General features: G+C 34.8%; 2 protein-coding genes and 1 long non-coding RNA gene across 4 annotated transcripts; 1 reads left to right on the top strand and 2 right to left on the bottom strand.

Annotated features, from left to right (window-relative positions):
* Positions 1-468: 468 nt before the first annotated feature.
* LOC140813458 (multisubstrate pseudouridine synthase 7-like) lies at positions 469-16,903 on the bottom strand. Of its 2 annotated transcripts, XM_073171926.1 has the most exons (20): positions 16,722-16,903; positions 16,564-16,642; positions 16,130-16,327; positions 15,811-16,025; positions 13,647-13,719; positions 13,297-13,353; positions 11,978-12,057; positions 11,836-11,898; positions 11,664-11,751; positions 9,704-9,807; positions 9,492-9,594; positions 8,608-8,681; positions 6,480-6,544; positions 5,869-6,035; positions 4,829-4,896; positions 4,604-4,664; positions 3,153-3,190; positions 1,904-1,972; positions 1,481-1,811; positions 469-1,017 (listed from the first exon to the last, which is right to left on the bottom strand). In XM_073171926.1, the coding sequence occupies exons 1-20, from the start codon at positions 16,802-16,804 to the stop codon at positions 991-993; spliced, it is 2,043 nt and encodes a 680-aa protein (XP_073028027.1). In that variant the 5' UTR covers positions 16,805-16,903; the 3' UTR covers positions 469-990. The 2 variants fall into 2 exon arrangements, with proteins under 2 accessions (XP_073028027.1, XP_073028028.1); XM_073171927.1 differs by lacking the exon at positions 16,722-16,903 and having other exon boundaries at positions 16,117-16,327.
* Positions 16,904-17,053: 150 nt separating this feature from the next.
* Positions 17,054-19,716, top strand: LOC140813460 (uncharacterized). The gene is made up of 3 exons (XR_012113957.1): positions 17,054-17,588; positions 18,059-19,078; positions 19,216-19,716. It is a non-coding gene; the product is annotated as an uncharacterized lncRNA (long non-coding RNA).
* Positions 19,717-20,133: 417 nt separating this feature from the next.
* LOC140813459 (uncharacterized) lies at positions 20,134-21,311 on the bottom strand. The gene is made up of 2 exons (XM_073171928.1): positions 20,932-21,311; positions 20,134-20,857 (listed from the first exon to the last, which is right to left on the bottom strand). The coding sequence occupies exons 1-2, from the start codon at positions 21,292-21,294 to the stop codon at positions 20,288-20,290; spliced, it is 933 nt and encodes a 310-aa protein (XP_073028029.1). The 5' UTR covers positions 21,295-21,311; the 3' UTR covers positions 20,134-20,287.
* Between the last annotated feature and the right edge of the window lie 23 nt (positions 21,312-21,334).

Here is a 21,334-nt window from a genome sequence, read left to right on the forward strand (position 1 = left end):
CAAAAATTGAAAAACGTGCAACTTTTGCATGACAAAAAACATTTGAGTTTTTAAGATTCAAAATTTCTTTTTCCCACATTTTGACATTTGAAAATTAATTATTTTTATACATTTATAATTACCCTTCATAAAACATCGACTATAAATAAGTATTGTATTCATCGCACATGAATTTCTAAATTAGTTTCAAGATTCAACCTTTTCCATCTAAAAATCTTGCCATTCGTCTAATTTATTCTTTTTTTATCTTGGCATATATTATTATGCGACAAATCTTGTTTTTAAATTTTTTAAAGCTGTTTGTTTTAAAAGTTTAATTGATTTTATTTGTTTAACGTACCTTTCTAAGAGCTCAAAAGACTATTCCATAACAAAGAGACTATTTCATAAATTATCGATTTTGACCGCGTGGAACACTTCTTTGGTACATGTTTTAAAGATTTAAACAATGCAAAGAATACAAAGATTCTACAAACTCCTTTTTATAATATAAAATGGGAACCAAATAATTATTTCAAATGATTTCAAATCCCATGTCTTCATCGTCGAATACCACACAACTGAAGAAAATCGAAACTTTCTTCTGGGGGAAGTAATTCTAATGTTTAAAGGTCAGATGTTAACATCTACATCTAAAAAGCATTGTTGACAGTCAGAGGGCATCAAACAGATGACAATAATTTAAATATTTTATAACATAAATAAAATGGGTAGGTACATAAGAATTCGCTAGTTCAAAACTTTGTGCCCATGCAAGCAATAAAGGACTTGCGCAAATCATACCTTAGAGCAGGAAATAACCATAATGGTAATAAATAGACTCTTATCTCCAGTTCCATTTTGACGTTTTCTTCTTCAGCAGCAGATTGTTTAGGGCGTGGCCGAACCAGTAATCCAAGTATCAGAATTTACCTCATAAAATAGCTCAGCATTACAGATTAGTGCAAACTTGATTAGTCAGGAAAGTGTTGAAATTTCTCCTTCGAGATCCTAATTTAATGTTTTGTGAAAGGCAACCTAAGCAGCAAAAAAGGTATAAGTCGTCCTTGCAGCAGTACAATGAAGCATAAACTAGACAGATTTTAATTGATCGTCTTATAAAAAACAATATCAGTATATCAGAAAAAGTATATTCTAAATCTACTGCTGTTGGAAGAATTTATGTTATGCCCATTAATAAACTACGTTTGATCACGTTTGTATACCAAGACAAGCTGCTTATTCATCTTTAATAATATCATTCATGTTTCATCTAATAGAGAAATGTATCCTGATCAAGATTACCAGAAAATAATCCCAGAGAAAGGAATTATGAATCAAACATTTGAATAAATCAGCTATCATGTAATTATAGATTTTTTTCGGAACAAGGATCTTATCCAATAAGTAGCATTTTATAATATAAAGAAACACATTTATATATGTATTGCCTAGGACTAAAATTTTGATACAGGGCTAAAGTTCAATTGCAGATGCTTACAGATGTTGATGTCTTCAGCAGTTCTCTTACTGCCATGGTAGCATAACAGGAAGATGGGAGAGTAAAGCTCAACTTGAGAGCTGTTAGGTTCTCCTGTGTCTTGGAGACATCCTCTGGTTGCATATCCTCCCCTCTATCACCCACCATTTCTCCACTTTCTGTAGACATCTCTATCTCATTCCCGACTTTGTATGGCTTCAGCTTCAAATCAGCTTGCCACTTGTTTTGTACCTTCTCATCTCTACCATAGGTAACTGGAAATGACTCGGCAACAATTTCCCAATCTGTCTTTGCCAAAGGTGCATCCATATCTTTGTATTTGACCAATTCCCTATGACAAATGAAAAAGAAAAATCTAGTAAAAGTAACCAACTTTCAGTAAATGATATTGCAGGAAAAGTAAACAAAAAAGGTCAAGCAGACCATTCAAAGTCCTTAGGCCTTTCAAATACACGCCTATATGCCCCTGTAATCTTAATCATTGAGAACTCCCTGCAAGAAGTAATACCAATTATCAGAAAAATGAAGCCAAACTCTACAGAAGCATTTGCTTGTCACAACAAAATGGAAAGCAAGCAAGTATTAAACATATAAGGAGATGTGAGATTCCATTCCAAGTTGAATATGATACAAATGTTAAGTCGATTATAAACTTTGGCTTAGAAATTTTAGTGTGAAGTTGGAAATCCGATTTTAAATGGTTCTTAAAATCGTGATCATTATAAGCCCACAAAAAATGTGAGTATGTGACTATGCTTATAAGGCACACGAGGCTGAGCCATTGTACTTACATGCATGCTAAGGTACAGCTCTACAATGAAGTGCATGTCTCGGACAAAAAACACTAGCTTTGGTATGCTTTAAAGATGCTTTCTAAGTGTGCCTTAAATGCAGGATGTTGAATCTAAATAGAAATGCAAGATGTTCTGTCGTTTTTGTCTATAAACTAATGAATTTATGTTTTATTTTGGTTAATTGTTCGTAAAGTACATATTTGATATGTGGTGAAATTTTCTTGTAAATTTTATATTTTATTTTATTATTTCTCAATGTGTTTCATTTCAATTAGCATGTGTCTTGCCTAGTGCCTAGACTCTAGAATACTATCTTATTACTTATACACCTTGCACCCTTTAATAGTAATATTTAGAATAGTTGAATTTCCATCTGTAAGAGATCCATAGATTGTGACACACACTGACCAATTCGTACCATTTCGAGTGACTGTTTGGTCCTACCACAGATCAAACGTGAATGAAAAGCTTGAGCAAGTTATACTGCCTGTTCAAGGAACTCTTTTGCGCACTTAGATTTCTAAATTGGTTGTGATTAACAAATGGAATTTCGGACTATAACCCCCAAATACTGAGGCAACTCGAATCCACGGACTTTTGTGGCCGAGTGTTAGATGTGGGTTGAAACTCAAAAGTATGGAGAACAATGAGATCCCGAAATGTTATGATAACTGGTTCCCTTTGTTAACATCGTCAGTCAAAGAAGATGAAAGATGATGATAGACAAAAGAAAAAATACCAAATTCAAGAGCTTGAAATGCTAAGTACATTCAGTTCCATTTTTATGCCCTTCTGTCCTCTCCTTTTGATGAATTAACTATCTACTCAATAACAAAATCTTGGACAATTTCTATGACCCGTAACTTTAACTAACTCACTTGGTATTGTGCAAGCTCTCTGTCAAGCTGATACCATCCTGAAAAGTTTAAAAATAAGAATAAGCAGGAAGTTGTAAAAAGAAAACTAACCATGAAAAGCAGGAAAAAAGGTCAATCACGAGCACTAATGGTAGAAATATTATGTCATGTGTATTGACATGTCATCACTACATTAGTTTGATCCATGTACCCAACAGCCATTATCCATTTCTCATACACATGCATAACATTGAGCAACCACATGTAAAACCCCAATTTTTAGAATCAAAAAATTTGTTTCTGAAGACCCTCCAGAATAAGTGTACCGTTTTCAAACTTGTAATACGGAAACGATGTCGGTTGGATTGGACCATAGATATATCAATGGAAATATAAAAATCTTATCTGTCTGTGGAATGATCTAAGCCCAATATAGTTCTTCGTGCATTCAAAAATGTTGGTATCTTCATTATATCAGTTAATATTATTGTGGTACCTTACCACAATCACATGGTTAATACCCAAGACAAGACCACATTAAAGATTCCGAATACTTAGGTCCTAAAGGATTTATAGTAAAATAAAAATAAAAAGTTAGATCCAAAAAAAAAAAACAAGCAAGCAAGAAGTATGTGAAGAGGTCTGATTCATTACTCCTCTTCTTATCTCCGCTTACTGCATAAACATTTTCTTCGTGAGATAAAAATAAGCTAATCTGATGTTGTGAGTTTAAAAAAGTTTAATTAGAAATGTTACAAGTGTCCAAAAGGAAGTAATAATTAAAAAAAGGTTTTTACTGTTGAAATAAATGAAAATGGCATTTATGATGTATTTTTTTCATCTAAGTTTTTATTATAGAAAAAATAATTTATAATACATTTAATAATAAAAATGGTAAATTAAATATTAATTTAGAATAATATAAAATATAATTAAATAAAATAAAAAAAAAATTATTTGTAGAAAAAGACATTCGTAAATGTATGAAAAACATCGTTATTTGTCAGTTAAAAAAAATTTGTTATTTTTTGACAACATTTCCTTAAAAATAATTTTGATAATTAGATCACTGACGTAATCAAAATATAATATTTATAAATAATAATAAAAAAAGAAGAATAGATATGGAATAAATGAAGTGAGGTAAAAAGAGTAAGATATTGGTAAAATTCGAAAAGGTAGACAACGCATTTTAATTAGTAAAAACAATAAATAAAAACAGCCCAACAACACGAGGAGCTTTGGTTCTATTCTGTTCATAAATGCTCTAGACATATGTTCCAAAACAGAACCCTTTACCTGTTCACTGTTCCTGAAGGAACAAAAAACATAAACAAATTGTTTTGGGTATTGTAAGCAGAACCAAAATTGTTTTTACTCAAAAATGGTAGATCTAGATCGGCATCCCAAAAAATGAATCTACAAACTGAAAAAACCAAACAAACAAACAAGATCAGAAACGAGTATCTCACCTTTTCTGCTAAGTCATGATAGACTTTTTCAATATCATTTGTTGGATAAGTTATCCTCGACCTGCCAATATCAGAGCATCAAAAAGGTTGCTGGCAACTACACCTCCTACCCTTTGTAAAAAGGGGAATATTTATGAATATTTTAAATAAATAATTAGATAAACTAGAGATTAGGGAAAGGAACTTTAGCCACATTACAAGGTGTCAGGTTCTACTAAACTTTACCCAGGTAAAGGAAGGATAATATCATCAACAGTGTAATCTCCGGTGCCTATATCATCTTCCTTAATTACCTGCTCAGAAGAAACATCTTAGATTCTTACAAGTAAAAATAATCATACATAGAGAATACGAAGACGGCCATTCCAATGTTATACAGCAGATTAAACGTGATAATTAATAGGAATGTTTAGTCTTGCCTATGGGTCACAAACAACCATGTTTAAACATCCTGATTTATATCTCGTAGAACAATAACAACACGAAGTCCATAAATTAATATATGGATGAAATGCAGCTAAAAGTACAGTTTGAAGAAATTTGGAATAGTTTACAACTTTAAAAAGCAAAAAGACTATTCCAACATATATAAGATCAATTCTAAACCCAAAAATCCTATTCTAGGTCCAGATCATCAGTGATACAGAAAGCCAAATCGACACTAATTCGATGGGATAATATATACTAAAGGCAGAGCATTTTCTAATTGTTTGAAAGATGATTTAAGAATGGGTATTCAACACAGTTAAACAATGATCGTTTCAAGGTTTCTCTTAGAAGATAATAATTTTTGGAGATGCCATCCATTTACCTTTTACTTCAGAATCAATTAATGAAATAGCTTATCGCAAATTTAAAGTAGATACCTTCACTATGATATATCTTTCACATGAAAGGGTAGAAATGATAAAAGAGAAGATATTTCTGTTTGTATTATATGTACATAAACTTAGGGTCGGTCAGCCATAGGTGGTATCGTACAGTGCCGTTGCAATATCAATACTTCGTATACATTAACTGCTTTCTGATAACAAAGTTCATACGCGGTTTAATTGTCTTTCATACAATTCCTACAAGCAAGTCCTTAAAGCCTAAAAGCAAAGAAAATTTACATATATGCCCAACACGAGTGCATCATATGGCAAAAGTGTGTGCTCTCATACTAAACAATAAGAAGATTTGAAGTGAATGAATAAGATTTGTTCCCAATTTTTTCGAAAAGATATTAAGTGAATAAATGAAATATGGACAGTAGAAGAAAATACCTTGATCAATGTGGATGTTAAATCTGGAGCATCAGTTATGCCACCTAGATCATCATCTACATGATCGCATCCGTCATTTTTACTCTCCAAATACAATATTTTTACTTTGTCCGCAGCATTTGCATCTTTGCAGTACACCAAATCACCCAACACAATCTGGTGAACCCCTACATAAGGATAATTAGCAAACAAAGAGATATAAGTTGAGGTCTCGGTTGTATTCTCCTTCTTATGCAGTTCAATATAGAAACTTCGCAACTAACAGTGAGCAGAAAAGGGAGGAAAGACAAAACGAAAAGGAGAAAGCGGCCAGAGTGAAGACGGTGGCTCCAGAGGAGAGGAAATAAAGGAATAAAAATGCTTTTTGCACTCCATTTTTGACTTCTCACACTCCAAATAAGACGTATACATTAAACGAGATGTCGAAACTATATCAGAACGATCATGGGTAAACCTAATGCGATTCATTAGAAGTTTTCCACAGTTTCACTTATAACAATCATTAGTAAACTTGCGGGAGTTTGTTAATCAAAAACTTTCTGCAGAAAACCAATAAAATATTATTTCTCCATGGCCAAAATATAACATAGAATGCAGAAAACTACACATACCATATTTTTGAACTCTTATACTTGCTGCGTGGTTCCATAGATAGCTCTGATAACTATGCACAAACCTAAAAGTTGAAAATGAAGCATCTTCACAGATTATGAGATGTAAATTTTTATTCGAAGGGACAAAAGTTAGTTTGCCAACAAAACACTGCATCAGTGCTTTGTCTACAACATTGTTTCCATTTTATCTAACCTCATATCATACCATACAAAGGCCTCACTGCATCAAAAATTGACGAAGCACGCACCATTGGAAAACTAACATCAAATAATATTGGCAATAATAATCATCAAGTCTTACGATGTAGACCAATCAAGTTCATATAAAAGTTGAAAAAAAAAACAGTCAATATGCTATCAGGTTGTTAGAGTAAAGGGACATGCAATCTGGAGAGTAAGCATAACAGAAGCTTTCTCAAATTCTGCCAAATCATATGACAAACGTATGCATGAGTAATGACTAAGAATTTGTTCTACACTAGAATACAAGGACTAATTATAATTTTTTAATGAGAGAGAAAATCATAATTTTGCCGCAAAATGTCTACTGCCTACCAGGGAGGTGGGAAGAAAATGTGGAGAAGGGAGGTATTCTGGAGTATATTCGGTGAGGAATAAGAAACTACAAAACCATTGACATATTTTTAGAATCAAAAGAGAGAACAAGAAAGATCCAACCAATAAAGATTCATAATCTTTCTAAGTTGATAAATCTCAACTATGGCATCCTCTCGTTAATTTGGATAGACTGCCCTATCCTTCCATGTCAGATAAAATTACAGAAGCAGACCGGGTATCAAAATAAAGTCAACATGCAGCATCTTCAAGCCATAACAAGAATGGAGCTACAACATGAATAATGTATTTTCATATTCATGATTCAGCAAAAGTGAAAATGATGGTAAAATGGAATCAGGCTGAAGTAGTTAAAAATAGGATACCATAATAACAGTTGCAGGGACAAAACAAGAAAAGAGGAAAAATCTTCACAGTTCATACAAACAATGGTACAAATGGACTTTACAGAAAATAAAGGGGGTACAGTTTTTTGTGAAGTTCAAATGGGCTGTTCGCAACTCTTAAGGAGTAACTCCACACATTCTCTCAGCTTAGGATATTTTGGAATCATTTCAAATGAATGATGTTTTTGTTTCTTGTTTCTCCGTATTGGAGAAAGCCTGTTTGAAGGCTAAAAAATCTTTAATCAAGAAAAGAAGTAATTGTTTGACAAAATCAGTAACAAAGCAAATTGTAATTTTTTGAAATGACTGAAAATGTCTTAAGTTATTAGTATTTTATTTCGTTAAACGGAACTTTTCAAATAAATAATTAACAATACATGTAATGAATAAAGGATAAAATTGATATTAGCAAATATTAAATTAAAAATATAAATTGTATTAAATAAAAACAATAAGTTAAATAACATCCAAAAAAAGATATATAAAATTTACGAACAAAGTTATATTTTATGAATCATATAAAAATAAAAAGAGGATGTTGAATAAATTTGTTTAAAAATAAAATATGTAACATTTGCAAACAAATAAAAGAGGAAAACCTATTTGTGAAATACATGAATTAAGTAAGGATAGTAAAACTTTTGTAAAACATAGAAGATTGAAAAGGTTTTTTAGCTTATAAACAACAAACAGCAATGGCTCACATTGTTTCTTGCTATAGCTTTTCCAGAAACAGAACTGTTTACCCATTTATTGTTTCCAAAAAAAATAGAATATAAACGCCCTCGTTTTTATGAGCCTCCCAAATAAACCCTTTATAGTTCTTTTTGATTCAAGGTGGTAATAATTTCCAACTTTTTAATCAGCACAAAACTTTAGACTACACCAACAAACACATAGCCGTAAACCACCAAAACCAAGCTGAATTAAGAAGAGATGCACTAGTACAGAAGTAACTAGCAGAACTAGGATGGATTGATTTGCTAGGGGGAGAGCAAATAGTAAGATTAGTAACAAATATAATCAATTTGTGGTCTTGCTTCATAATAACCATGAATCAAAATTACATGCAAACCAAATTAATAAAATTAGATTGTGGTAGTGAAAAAAAAGTAGACACGTGTAAGTTTTAAATAAAACCTTGATCAGTTAAAATCACTTACATCATTCTCAATGTCCTGGGTATAGCCAACAAAGCTTGCAAGTAATTTCCAGGAGATTTTTGGAAACAATGCAGCTGAATTTTCAAAAAAAGAAAATGCTAATTATGAGCAGGAAAATAAGTTATCTGCGTAAAAACAAAAAGGAAAAACTAAGAAGTTCACAATGAAAGGAGCTTATTGTTGCTTTTTAAGTAGAATGAACGAAAAAATATCAATGGTCAAACCAAAAAAGCTGCATATTTAGCCCAATACTTAACGAAGGTAATTGACAGGAGGAACTTCTAGTATTTTAAAACAAAACCTTGAAATAAACTAAATCCATTATGATGCCTCTTGACTCTTGGAAACTATTCATATACGAGAATTTTGGGGAGCATAACCAAATTCCATAGTATTTCAATGTATATCATTTAGGTGTACACTGTAATAATCCTGTGACTGGATTCCGCTATTTGAATTATAAATCCTATGAGGTTGAGTAGAAAATAGGAGTTGAGTCCTGCAGAGTCTGCGACATCTTCAAATTCCCTTCAATTGGCTCAACAACTTGGGCCTTGGCGTACATTTCAGACGCAGTTGTAAATTTTGATCTGGTAGACATAATTTTAGAGATCCAGCCCAAAATGTGTCATTTTTACGGAATTTGACTAGTGAAGGCAATATTTGATACAGATTGTAAATTCCAAAATATTTATAGAAAACTACTAGTGATTGTGATTTGATCCGACACATTTAATTTGTCTACACTTCTATCCCAAAATTTCCAAATTTTTTTATTCCCATCCAATGAAGGCTTAAACATTAACAAATAAATATTGGCAGGTGATAGTAAAATCTGTTGCATTAAAAAAAGGAAGACTGTAAATGCAAAACAGGATCCTTACAATAGCACGCTCTGCAACTAGATGACGAGGTAACTGTCTTAGAGTTCCTTCAATGTCGCCACTCTCCTTGTAATATTCCCGTATCTTTTTTATAGCATCCCTTTGTGATCAATATATTAGTCAAGATAAACCTATTGTCAAGTCTAGACCCAGAACCCTTCAAGTTAAACCATATATATGTATGTATGTGCAAGGAGAAAAGAAAAAGGATATCCCCTTCTCTTGGATCAAGAATCAAGTTAACCGCAGTTTTCCATTCTCCACGCAGTAATGCAGCTCCAATGAGATGAGTAGGCACAGAACTGCTTCCAAAACGCTAAAACATGTGGGATGAAATGAGATAACAATCCATACAGGAAAAAGGTAAAAAATCCAAACAATGTTCATGTTTACATTTTAGTAAACATCAACCTTCATGGAAATAAAGAACGACTCATATGCATGAGCATGTCCCACCAAATATCTCAGCAATATAGGTAAGTATTACATACAGCGCTGCAAAGTAAATATACAAGTACACAACTACAGTGGTCATCAAATACCAAGGCCATTCTCTTTCGACACTATTAATTGCAAAAATATTATGGCATGTGTTATGAAACATGGAATGTTGCAAATGTTATTTCAAATTTTAATGTAGCATATATGCAATTACAGTTCATAAACAAGTTTAATTAGCTAAGGCTTGTCTTCGCCTAAATGCTTGTGACTTTGTTCAAATCAGGCCAATGAATTACGAGAGTGCATGATATACTATGGATTTGGTTTCCATTGATTTTTTGTTGCTCGGGGACGGGTAAAGGTTTGACACAGTTCATTAGTATACCGAAAAGAATTTTCAGTCTACAACAGTACAAGAATATCATCACATGTGATTAACTTCAAGTTACCGTACATTAAATTATAACTCATTCGTTGAGTAATTTGCCTGGACTTGGAGGACTTCAAAATTTGGCACATACCAGACCTTAACTGAGACAACGGCCTGGTGTTCGCTTTTGCTCAAAAATAGGTATTTGGTTCAGCTCTGGTGTTTAGTGCCAGTTTAGCCCAACGCAAAGGGTTTATTTCTTTCTGGTTTTGTTTTTATATAAACACATAATATCACATTACCATAATAACCTCTATTATTTGATTACTCAAACGCATATTAATAATATCATTAGTAATTTTAAGGCAAGTATATCAGTAGATAAAGTGTTTTAAACTCTACGTAACATTTACAACCGATTGTTTGGTTTAGGAATTCTAAGTTAATTAGGATGAATGACGTTGCTAGATATGAATCCTCAATGTGTAACCAAAAATGTATTGAGTATTAACAGAATATTTGTAACGACCATGGGTTATCCCGATCTTCCTCTGAGGCCTTCTCCCGTAAACGGGCTCCTTTCTACGATATTCTACATCACGGGCTTTCCCATGCTTCACTAATCATAAGATATCCCAATCCCTGAAATCGGTACCAACTCTCTAGGAATCTAGGTATTTATCCTGAAGGTCATGGGTTTGAGTATTGGAAAGACGAAAGAAACTCATTCTCAAGGATGGGGATTGGAGTGCATGGGTTCAAGTGTTAGGCAAAGTGAAAGAAACTCAATTTCAAATGATGAAGATATACTATGAGTGATGGCGCGTGGCTTGCCCAATTGGTACTAACACTCATAGGTATTTATCCTGGAGATATTGGATTCGAGCGTCAGGGAAGGCGAAAAAAACTCATTTTCCAATGATGAGGAAATTATATGAGGAACGGTGCATGGGAAAGTCTGTGAAAGAGAAGGCTCCAGAGAGAGCCAGTTTACGGAAGAAAATCCCAAAAATAACCCAAGATCAAGATAGTACATGATCGTTACAATATTGGCCTTATCAAGTTCTTTAGACAACAAATTTCCCACCAGTTTTAGAGTGCTTGAAATTTAGAAGAGGCAGAACAAACATCAGTGAAAAATTTTCTTACAGTTCTCAATAATGTAGATTATAGACAAGTCATGGTGAAGCCAGCATCTATCACCAGAAACTATGATAAACTAACCTGTAGTACTATATCCTTACTCCTTGGTGTCTTCCAAATAATCATTCCGTTGTTCACGGTTATTATGATGTTCAGCATTATGTTTAGCCATTTAGAGTTTAATTTAGAGCAAGTAAATAATTTTATCAAACATTAACCTGCAAACCGAAGTAGTTGATAAATCCATTCTTTCCCAAGGCACTCGTAGATTCTCTGATAATATCCTCATTTTCAGCTATTACACTTCTGGAAGAATTAAAAACACAACCAAGGATTGAATATGCGTAAACCTACTGAAATTGCGCCCATACTAGATATTGATGTTCATACCTTAGAGTAATTGTAAATCGATTTCCTTGGAGTTGCCCAAGAAGAAGACCATCATGAACGTGGCTGTACGAGATATTCAAAAAGTTATAGAGTCAACTTCAGAAAATGCATGTGGATACAACTTGCATGGTGAGGCACGTACCAAAAGTTTCCGACTTTAATACCAATTAATCTTTCATTCAGTGCCGCTAATATATTAGCACGCTGCTTAAAAACGGTAACCTGTAAGCAATGACAAAGGTACAATACTTTGCATGATAAGAATAATAGAACAGCAAAAATTCCATAATTATGTTGTAAATTTAACTGTAAGCTAATGTAGAAATTACCTCATCTTAGATATCTAGAATGGGATTACCTTATTTACATACTTTCTAAGCTACGTATATGTGATCATTGTGTGTTCTTGGTTTAGTTTTATTGTGCAATCCATGAAATAACCTTCTTCTTCAAGAAGTTTTAGCCCACTAACACTCAAATAAATAGGTAGGGGTCTATCAAACCCCCTATTACAGCTCTGGCACCGTTTTTAAAAGAATAACAGCCAATGTGCAAAAAAAAGCAAGAATGTGACTTAGTTTTGATGGATGATAGAGTGGATATAATTTTTGGGAGACTATTATTTAGCCAATGTGGTCGGGGAACTAATGCAAAGAAAAGTCCTTAACTAGGCAAATGGGGCAAAGAAAGTGGAACTCTGGATGAGATATCACCAATATAAGAACAAACAACTCTGTCCACAAAGAGATAAAGAAGCCACCCCGTGCTCATCCACAAACAGCAGCAACGAAGGACTTGCTTTTGGTGACAATTTAGCATCTTGCTATACCAAGTGAAGCTGACTTCATGCTTCGCTACAAAATCTTACCATGCTCAACACCGTCAAAACAGGTTGGAGAAGCCCAAGTAAACATCAGTCTCAATGTTATCTATAACATAGATGCATAAAAGATCATGATAGTACTGCAAAGCTCAGCCTGCTCATAAAGGGATGTTATGGAGATGGGTGAACAGACCCAATCTTTTTATGCTAACTAAGATTTTTCAACAACAGGGATCTGGAAAATCTAAGTGTGATATTATAATAGATACACCAAAATGCTAAAACAACAAACAAACAAATAAAACAAAAATGAAAAAACACAAACACAGCTATCTGATGTCAACATAAAAAATGTGAAAACGTGTGACAACTATTCCAGGACATATGGCAGACTAAGACTTTTGTACATGATTAAGCAATTTACAGTTCCATTAACACTGATAGGTGAATTGCAGCCAACAGTTTTCCAGAATTAAAAGAATATGGGCAATAACCTCTTTGAATGCAAACTGGATAACATCTTTAAGAAAGTTTAACTAGTTATTATGTTAACAACTGGTAGTCCAATAATTAAAAATAAATAAAAGAGGATGAATATTTATGTCTGTCAAGCAAAAAATGAAGATGAGACAAATTACCTTTTGAGTAGACACGGACCGCTTATCTTTTGTTCCTGCAAATCCAAAAGACCTGGGCTGCAGAATGAAAACAGAAAAACTTGAGAGAATTGTTAACTTCACGGCACGTAGTGTAGGACTGAAAAAGCTTTTTAACCATAATCATAAGTCAAAGAAAACAAAGAATCGTGTCCATAGGAGAAAAGAGGCGGTAAATTAATGGAAGCATGTTTATCCTTCAAATGTCATCCATTCTTACCATTAGCCAGCAGTGAAGGGTAACAACTCCACACAGCAAAGTAAGTATTTACTAAAAGCTGCTTGAATACTAAAAGGAGATTGAATAAACTTGAATGATATATGCACATTACCTGAACGCCAAGCATTTTTCCAAGAAGCCCGAGGGCCTCCTGTGTATCCTTGTTCTCTTTGTAAAGATGAAACCTGAAAAGATTGTGCAAAAAACCACAGTAGTGGGTACAGCACAGCAAAACTCCATGAACATGATGCCAGGTCACGAGTGGAGTGCTCCAAATGTTGTAAATGGCAGAAGGCGATTGCAGGACGGTTAGTGACCGCATCTGCTGCCTAGGCGGTTGAAATTTGAATTTTTTTAAGCAATTTTTTTTTTGAATAATTATATATAATCATGCAATGTAATCACAAATAATCATCATTTTTTACGTAATATATGTAATTAAAAATTGTTTAAGGATAAAAAGTTTCATCCAATATAATAGAATCTAGAGAAAGTACAAATAAATATATAAATGCAAACTGACAAAATAATTAATGTGGTGGCTGATGGCGGCGGCGACTGGAGGCGGTTTGAGACAGGTGGTTACTGATGGCGGAGGACACTTGAAACATAAAAGAGAGTGAAAAGTGTTTAAGCCTTAGAACACTCGCATTATTTTCAACCTCCATAGTCATAAATCTAACTTCTTCAGTTCTTACCAGCCCAATTCTCCAAAAACTCGATCGTTGTTAGGGTTCGATCAATACGGCCACGCAATAAACGATGTTATAAAAATCATTAGCCAAATTGAGTTTTAAGTAAACTTTAATGAAACAAGAAAGTTGCATTACTTTAAGGTACTAGAATAAGCAAATCATTATTATTTGTTCAAATTGAATAGGCCATTTACATTGTATCGTTTTGAGCAGGCCTTGCTCTAAGTTTAAGACTACAATATCGTTTTGTGCATTATAAATCAATAAATGAAAAATTAATAATAAATTCCACTAATATGCAACGGATAAGATCATAACCATTTTTTCTTCTGATCCATCTCAATTGCTAATTGAAGCTCGTCAGAGCAATGACTATCCCATGCTGAAACACAATGATGTAGTTTTAGCTAAGTCTGGTATAATCTAAGGTGTTTCATTCAATAAGGTGAGGAAGTAAAAACATAAATACCCTTGCATTTTTCATGAAATCCACGGCCCATGGTTAAATCCAAACTATGCGGTGCATCAAGCATAATGCGCGATCAGTGTTCTAAATGGGTGTCGAGGAGGCCGCCTAGGCACGGCCCTCGACCGCTCTGCTTTTGTCTAAGGCGATCTTTATAGACGGTTCGAGCTATCCGGCAGGCGAACAGTTGGAAGAGGCGGCCGAGGCAGTCAATGATTTTAAAATCCTAGTCAAATTATTTTAAAAACCAGTCAAAGTCAATCAATTTAAAAAACTCTAGATATAAAAACATATTTCACTCTCTTTTGTATTTACTTTTGGTCTCAAGTGTCCTCCACCATCAGCCACCACCTCCAACCGTCATCTTAATTATCTTGTTACTTTACCCTTACATATTTATTTGTACTTTGTCTAAATTATATCAAATTGTATGAAGCTTTTTTATGCATAAACATTATTTAGTTACATATATTATATGAAAAATTATGATTATTTATAATTATATTGCATGATTGTATATAATTACATATAAAAAATTGCTAAAAAAATTCAATCGCCTAAGCATGCGGTATGCGGTCACTGACAGCTCGGCCACCGTCTCCCGCCATTTACAACATTGAGCACAATGACCTGTTAAGGACACGAAATGTTCAGAGCTAAAACTTTTCCACATTCTTGCATCTAAAGAGCAAGAACCTTTATTTCTCTTCATCCTTCAGAGAGTACTGTCAGCGAACTTAATGACCTAGAGAGCACATTTATTTACTACACATTTGGCAAACAAACAATCAAAAGAAATTAATCACTTATAAAATCAATACATACTTCAGTGTCAACACAAAGTTCAATCCTCGTATTACTGTAGCACTGAATGAGCTTAAAAATTCCCTATGTATGCCGCAAATTTGTTGCGTATAATTTCCATACTCATTTTCAAAAATCATGTCACTGATAATTATATTCTTTAAAAAAGTCACAATGATGTCTGGACTCAAAGACCCATTTTTCTAATATCTCCTACTTCTTTCCTTACGCATTATCTAGCTTTTCCCTGAGGATTTAGGGTCTTAACAATTAAATACATAATGTGCATTGAAATATTAAAAAAAAATCACCTCAGAAACTTGCCAAGGTGTTCTGGCCAACTATCTGAACCTCTACAATCATAAGGTCTATCACCTCGATCTTTTCTTTTCCTTGAGTCCCTTCCCTTATCATTCCTTCTACCTGAATCCAGCCGCAGTCTGATGCACTTAGATGAGGAATCTGGTCCGTCTATGGTATCAGAAACAAGGAATTTCAGTTTCTCCTTGAAGAAGTTATGAACCGCCTGAAAGTAGATAAACAACCTTTCTTAAGAGTTAAGACCAGAAACAATTAATATGATTTGAAACCAGTTACGTAAAATAAATGAGCAGAACTTGTCCAAAATACCGTCCGATGGGACTTATCAGAACTTGGAGAGAGAACAATTGATTCATTGCTGCCCCCGACACTGGAGGAAACTTGATCTATAAAAGCTTTCAACTTCTCTGCATCAATGTCACCAGCAAGAACTCTAAACTTTTCTATCTCCGGGATGTAATCTTTAGCCAATAGATCACATATTGTTTCTCTCTTTTCCTCAGCAATCTATTAGACCATGTTTTAACAGAAAAGGTCATGTTAATCAGGATGGGACCAAGAGTTGAGCTGACGGGCCATCGAATATCAGGGTGATTTCACATATTTCTGGGACAAAATTTGCATTTGGAAAACTAAAGTTTCAATTTTTTTCATTGCTTATGTGCGAAAAATCCCCTCAACTCACTTCCTTCCGATAATGTTAACGTAATAGACCAGAGTGATTAAAGTGTCAACTTCAGTACCTCTGGTGGAGCATCCAGCGACGTTAGACGAACAATATTTCCATCCAAATCGACTTCATTCACAATAAAATCAGAATATCTGGAGAAACAAAAGTTTCCAATCGAAAATCATAAAGCCTTTTACCTCTAGGAATTAGGTTTCTCATATATGTAATTACCTCTGCTTGAGAATTCCGCGAAATCCCGGGAGATTGGAGATGTAGCAAAGAATCCCTACATCGGATTCTTCAATGGATGTCATATTGATCCTTGGAGTGGTTAGAGAAAGTGGGAGAGGTTTAGGGAGGGCTTTACTAAGGTTCGATGAATTTCTTCAGCCGTTACGGACATCAACTCGGGCTACATCAAACTTTTTGAAATCCCTATGCAATATTAATAGGTTAATAATCATCTCAGGGTACGTTTGGTACGTGTGATGAGATAAATAAATGATTATTTTTCAGAATGATTAAAAAATGAGATCTAAGGATTGATATTGTGTTGGGATTAATAACATTGTGTTTGGTACGAATTTAAGATGCTGGATTAATTTGTTATATTTTACTCTCATGACCAAAATACCCCTACTAAGTGAGAGAAATTTGCTTCTTGTTGGGTACCAGATTTTGGAGAGGGATAACTTTCAGATTTTTCACGTGGAAATCTGACATTCAAATTGGACCCGCGACACTTGCTTCGTCAAACCATGTTCTCACCTTTACGTCCGTTGTTAGTGGTACACTCTCTTCCCCATCTCTGATTTAATCACCGTGGGTTCACCGAAATATATTGAGTGAGAAGGTGACTTTCTTGCAGACGAAGTGGTAAACATTTTTTGCCATACCGCAATTTCATTTTTTTCCCCCAAATACAGTTTTCATGTTTTTCCCCAATTTTTTGGCTTCACGACGGCTTCTTTGTTGTGCATCGTTTTGATTAGGTTCGGGCAAAGTGGCTTCGATTGTTTTCCACGTCTTTGCAGGTTTTGAAAATAACGTCCTTCAAGATTACCATCAACTTCTAACACATTCTTAATCGAAGAAATGGTGATGTGTTTTAAATCTATAGTACTCGAATATTTCTATTTTAATTAAATCTTTAAGCTTGGAGGATTTGATGTTGATACCTGCTTGTTGTTATTATACTTTTTTTGGGTGTATTATCTTCTGCCTGTTAATGTGACCATATTAACCATACCCACGGATTGTTAGATTCCACTTAAAAATCATTGTCCATTTTTTGTCTGACTGTAAATTAAAATGGACTAGTGTCCCTCTTTGTCTATTTATGTTTGATTGTTAATTTTTGAAGAATATCTTCAACGTGAGTACTTTTTTTTAACATCTACCATTTTGAAGGGTGATTTTAATATTAGAACAGTTTGGTTACAAAAACTATGTATCCTTCCTTATGGGTTTTTGTAGCTAACTCTTGTTTTCTTGTTGAACTCACTAAGTTGCACTTACTTGTACTATTAACTACTCGCTGGTTTTTAATGAACAATTTTTGCATGCAGCCTAAAACCTATGTCGTTTATATTGGAAGAAAACCTGGTGTATACAACAAGTGGTGTGAGGCAAACGCCGAAGTTTCCAGATTTCCTGGGGCTTGTTTCAAAGGCTACGAGACCAGGAAAGAGGCCGAGGAATCCTTTCAGAGTTATTTGAAAACAACGTCTGATGAAACTTCATCCTCGCAGCCAAAAGTTTTCACATCAAGTCCGAAAGCTACTGGTCACAGTGAACGTAAGCCTTTTAAGAAACGATGTGATGTATTGCAAGCTATATCCGATATAACTCGTGAAAATCGCACTCTATCGAAGAAGATTGAGCAGAACTCCCAAGACATAGCTATGTTGTTGGAGCAAATTAGATTGAGCGACGAGTAACAGATGAATTATGATTTCTAATTTCGCTTCGTTGTTAGTAAGTCCACGTAAGTATGCTTGGTAATAGTTTTTCTTTTTTGTTCACTGTGTGACGTACTTAAAATTTAGATGCACGTAATATTCAAGCGTGTAATGCATTTTGCTGCTGTCTACTGCCGTTGGAGCAAGATTTTATTTGAATTCATACTTTGTCTATGGTTCTACAAACCTTTGACTCATCACGAGCTTTATTTTATATAACCAGCATTCGTTAATAGTTGGATGTCCCTGAATTAGTTCCTATCGTATTGAGTAACTGAAACGTATCCTAACACTTTCTACTTCATTGTGTTGAATTGTCGGAAGTGCATGACTTCAAATTATGGATAGATTTATATGCAGATTACTGGTGAAAGACTACGTACTAAATACTGTGTGCGTCAACCTGTATCTCAGCATGTACAGTTTGACCAACAACTACTAAATTGGTTGGTTTGTAATTCTTTTTAATAATGTAAATATTTGACCTACTTATTAATGGCTAAGATCTACCATCCTGTAACCTTTCTGTCAAAATTATATGTACATATCTTCTTTGGATATCAGGTACAACTCTGAAATACAGCGGGAATTTGGAATTGATAGACGTGTAATTACTACAGCAGTTGGGTAAGTTGCTATTCATTTAATTTCTACACTTAAATACCTCTCCTAACTCCTTGTCCCACATACAGAGCGTCCATCTTGTTGTCTATAACCGAGCATCTGTGAAAACATGTCTGCTAATTTGAAGTTTGGTTCTGAAGATACAGTGACAAGCCCCTACACTGTACCGGTGATCGATCTATGTTCCGACGATGAAACCAACAAGGTTCACACAGGTGAGAAGTGTGAAGGGAAATGCAAGGGTGTTGACATGCTAAAAGCTTCATCTGATGACACCAACAGGAGGAAGAAAAAGAAGTTGGTTCACCCAACAATGGGGGTACACCACGGCTGCAAAGAAGAAGATGACACGAACAAGCTGAAAGTTGATCTTGGTACCGAAGGTGTACAGAAGAAGTTCAAATTGGATGTCCCGGGCGAGGCGTCCATTCTGGTAATTGATCTGACCACTGAGTCCAGTGGGGATCACGTTTAAGAGCACAAAACCTTTTGTTCTTACCCCACACTTTTGAATCCATGATGGTGTAGTAGTATCCTTTTTGCCGCCATGTAAGTAGATGCACCTTGTTAATACGGTCTCCCAACGGTGGGGAAGAACAGACTTTCTACCAACATTTTGTATCTAAACGTTGCTTGGTAATGAGAAAGTCGTTTTATTAGCCTAAAAGATCAAATATCCAATTAAGTTTACTGTTATTTTGTCTAGTTGACATCATACTTTCAGAGACGACATGCAACAAATGCATTATCTTGTATTAAATGTTGTGTACGCGAATGCCTCAACGATTTAACTAAGCTGAGCTACGACATTTTCATTATATAACACGGTGATGTGCTAAAGTTTCCAGAAATGCCAAACCTGTGGCAAACCAAAAACTGCTACGTCTTAAACAATGAAAACGTGGTCGTCCATTACACAGCCTAACGGACACCATGCAACACGTGTAGTTTCATGAATCTTAGGTGTGTACGCGAATGCATTAATGCTTATGGTAAACTGAGATATGACGATTTCTTTAAATACCACGGTGATGTGCAAAATCACCTTCAACATACAATGTGCTCGTCCATTACCCATACTCAAAATGAACAAAACACATAAAAAAAAGCAGGTACTAGTTCAGATCCACACGCAACGACTACAACCATACCGGTGACACACGTACAATTCAAAATGTTGCAACTTCACAAAATGCACATCTGCTGCATCCATTAGTGTTCGGCCAACAACCTATTCACCAAACAAATCTTTCCGCGCTTACCTAAACGTTGAAACAGAGCTAAGTCGTCGTGGTTGTTAAACAATAACTTAGCAGCAAGCACTTGGTCGTCCTCGGACAGATGATGCATCTCGTCCAATGCATTCAAAACGTGATCTTGTGCATCGGAAAGTTTGTCCTCCGACGCAAGCCTCTTGATCAAATCTTCCATAGTGTTTTTCGTTACATCGGCAAGGTTTTTGATGGCTGCAACAATAGTGTGCTCCTCGTCAGTGGTTTTCTTCCTTTTCTTAGGCTTCGAGGTTTCGCATTCCTTATTTTTGGATGACGGCGTTTGAGTCTCAGATTTAGAGTCCTCCGTCGCACCAAATGTGTCAAACGCATGTGTCTCGGAAAGCCACGCAGCAGTACATATGTCATTATCTATGTTCAGGACTTCGTTAAGTGCATTCTCGAAATTGGTTGCACGCTCACCTGTAGCACGATCATTTCCAAATATCTCACACCAGTCATGGTAATGAGTCCACTGCTTGTGTCTCATTGAGCGTAGCGTTGGGTCGGTCTACGACAAATCGAACAATTAAAAAAGCAATGTGAACAATTTAACGAACAATAAATAAACATTGACAATAATACCTTGACAATTGCCTCCCATGTCTCGTCAGTGACATCGATTGTGTTATTACAGTCGTTCCATCCCACACCACTTTTGCTTAGTAATGTCACTATAGCACTATATGTTTTCTTCCAAACATGGATCTTGGAATTGATGTGTGGATTTCCACGTAAGCTATTCCCGGGGATAGATGCTTGCATTGCATTCTCCAGCAGATTCAAATAACCAGCCTTGAATCCATTATCTGTTTTCCATCCTTTTGATACGACATCTTTAAGAGCTTGGATTAAAACTTCTTCTTCTCGGGCATTCCAACTACGTCGTGTCTTTTCTTGTTTTCGGTTCCTACCGACAACGCTGGCGGACGATGCTCCACTATCCATGTACAGTTTGTTAACTTGTTTCCCTGCCTCTGTACAAAAC

This window comes from Primulina eburnea, chromosome 15, assembly GCF_022965805.1.
Source record: "Primulina eburnea isolate SZY01 chromosome 15, ASM2296580v1, whole genome shotgun sequence".
NCBI lineage: Eukaryota > Viridiplantae > Streptophyta > Magnoliopsida > Lamiales > Gesneriaceae > Primulina > Primulina eburnea.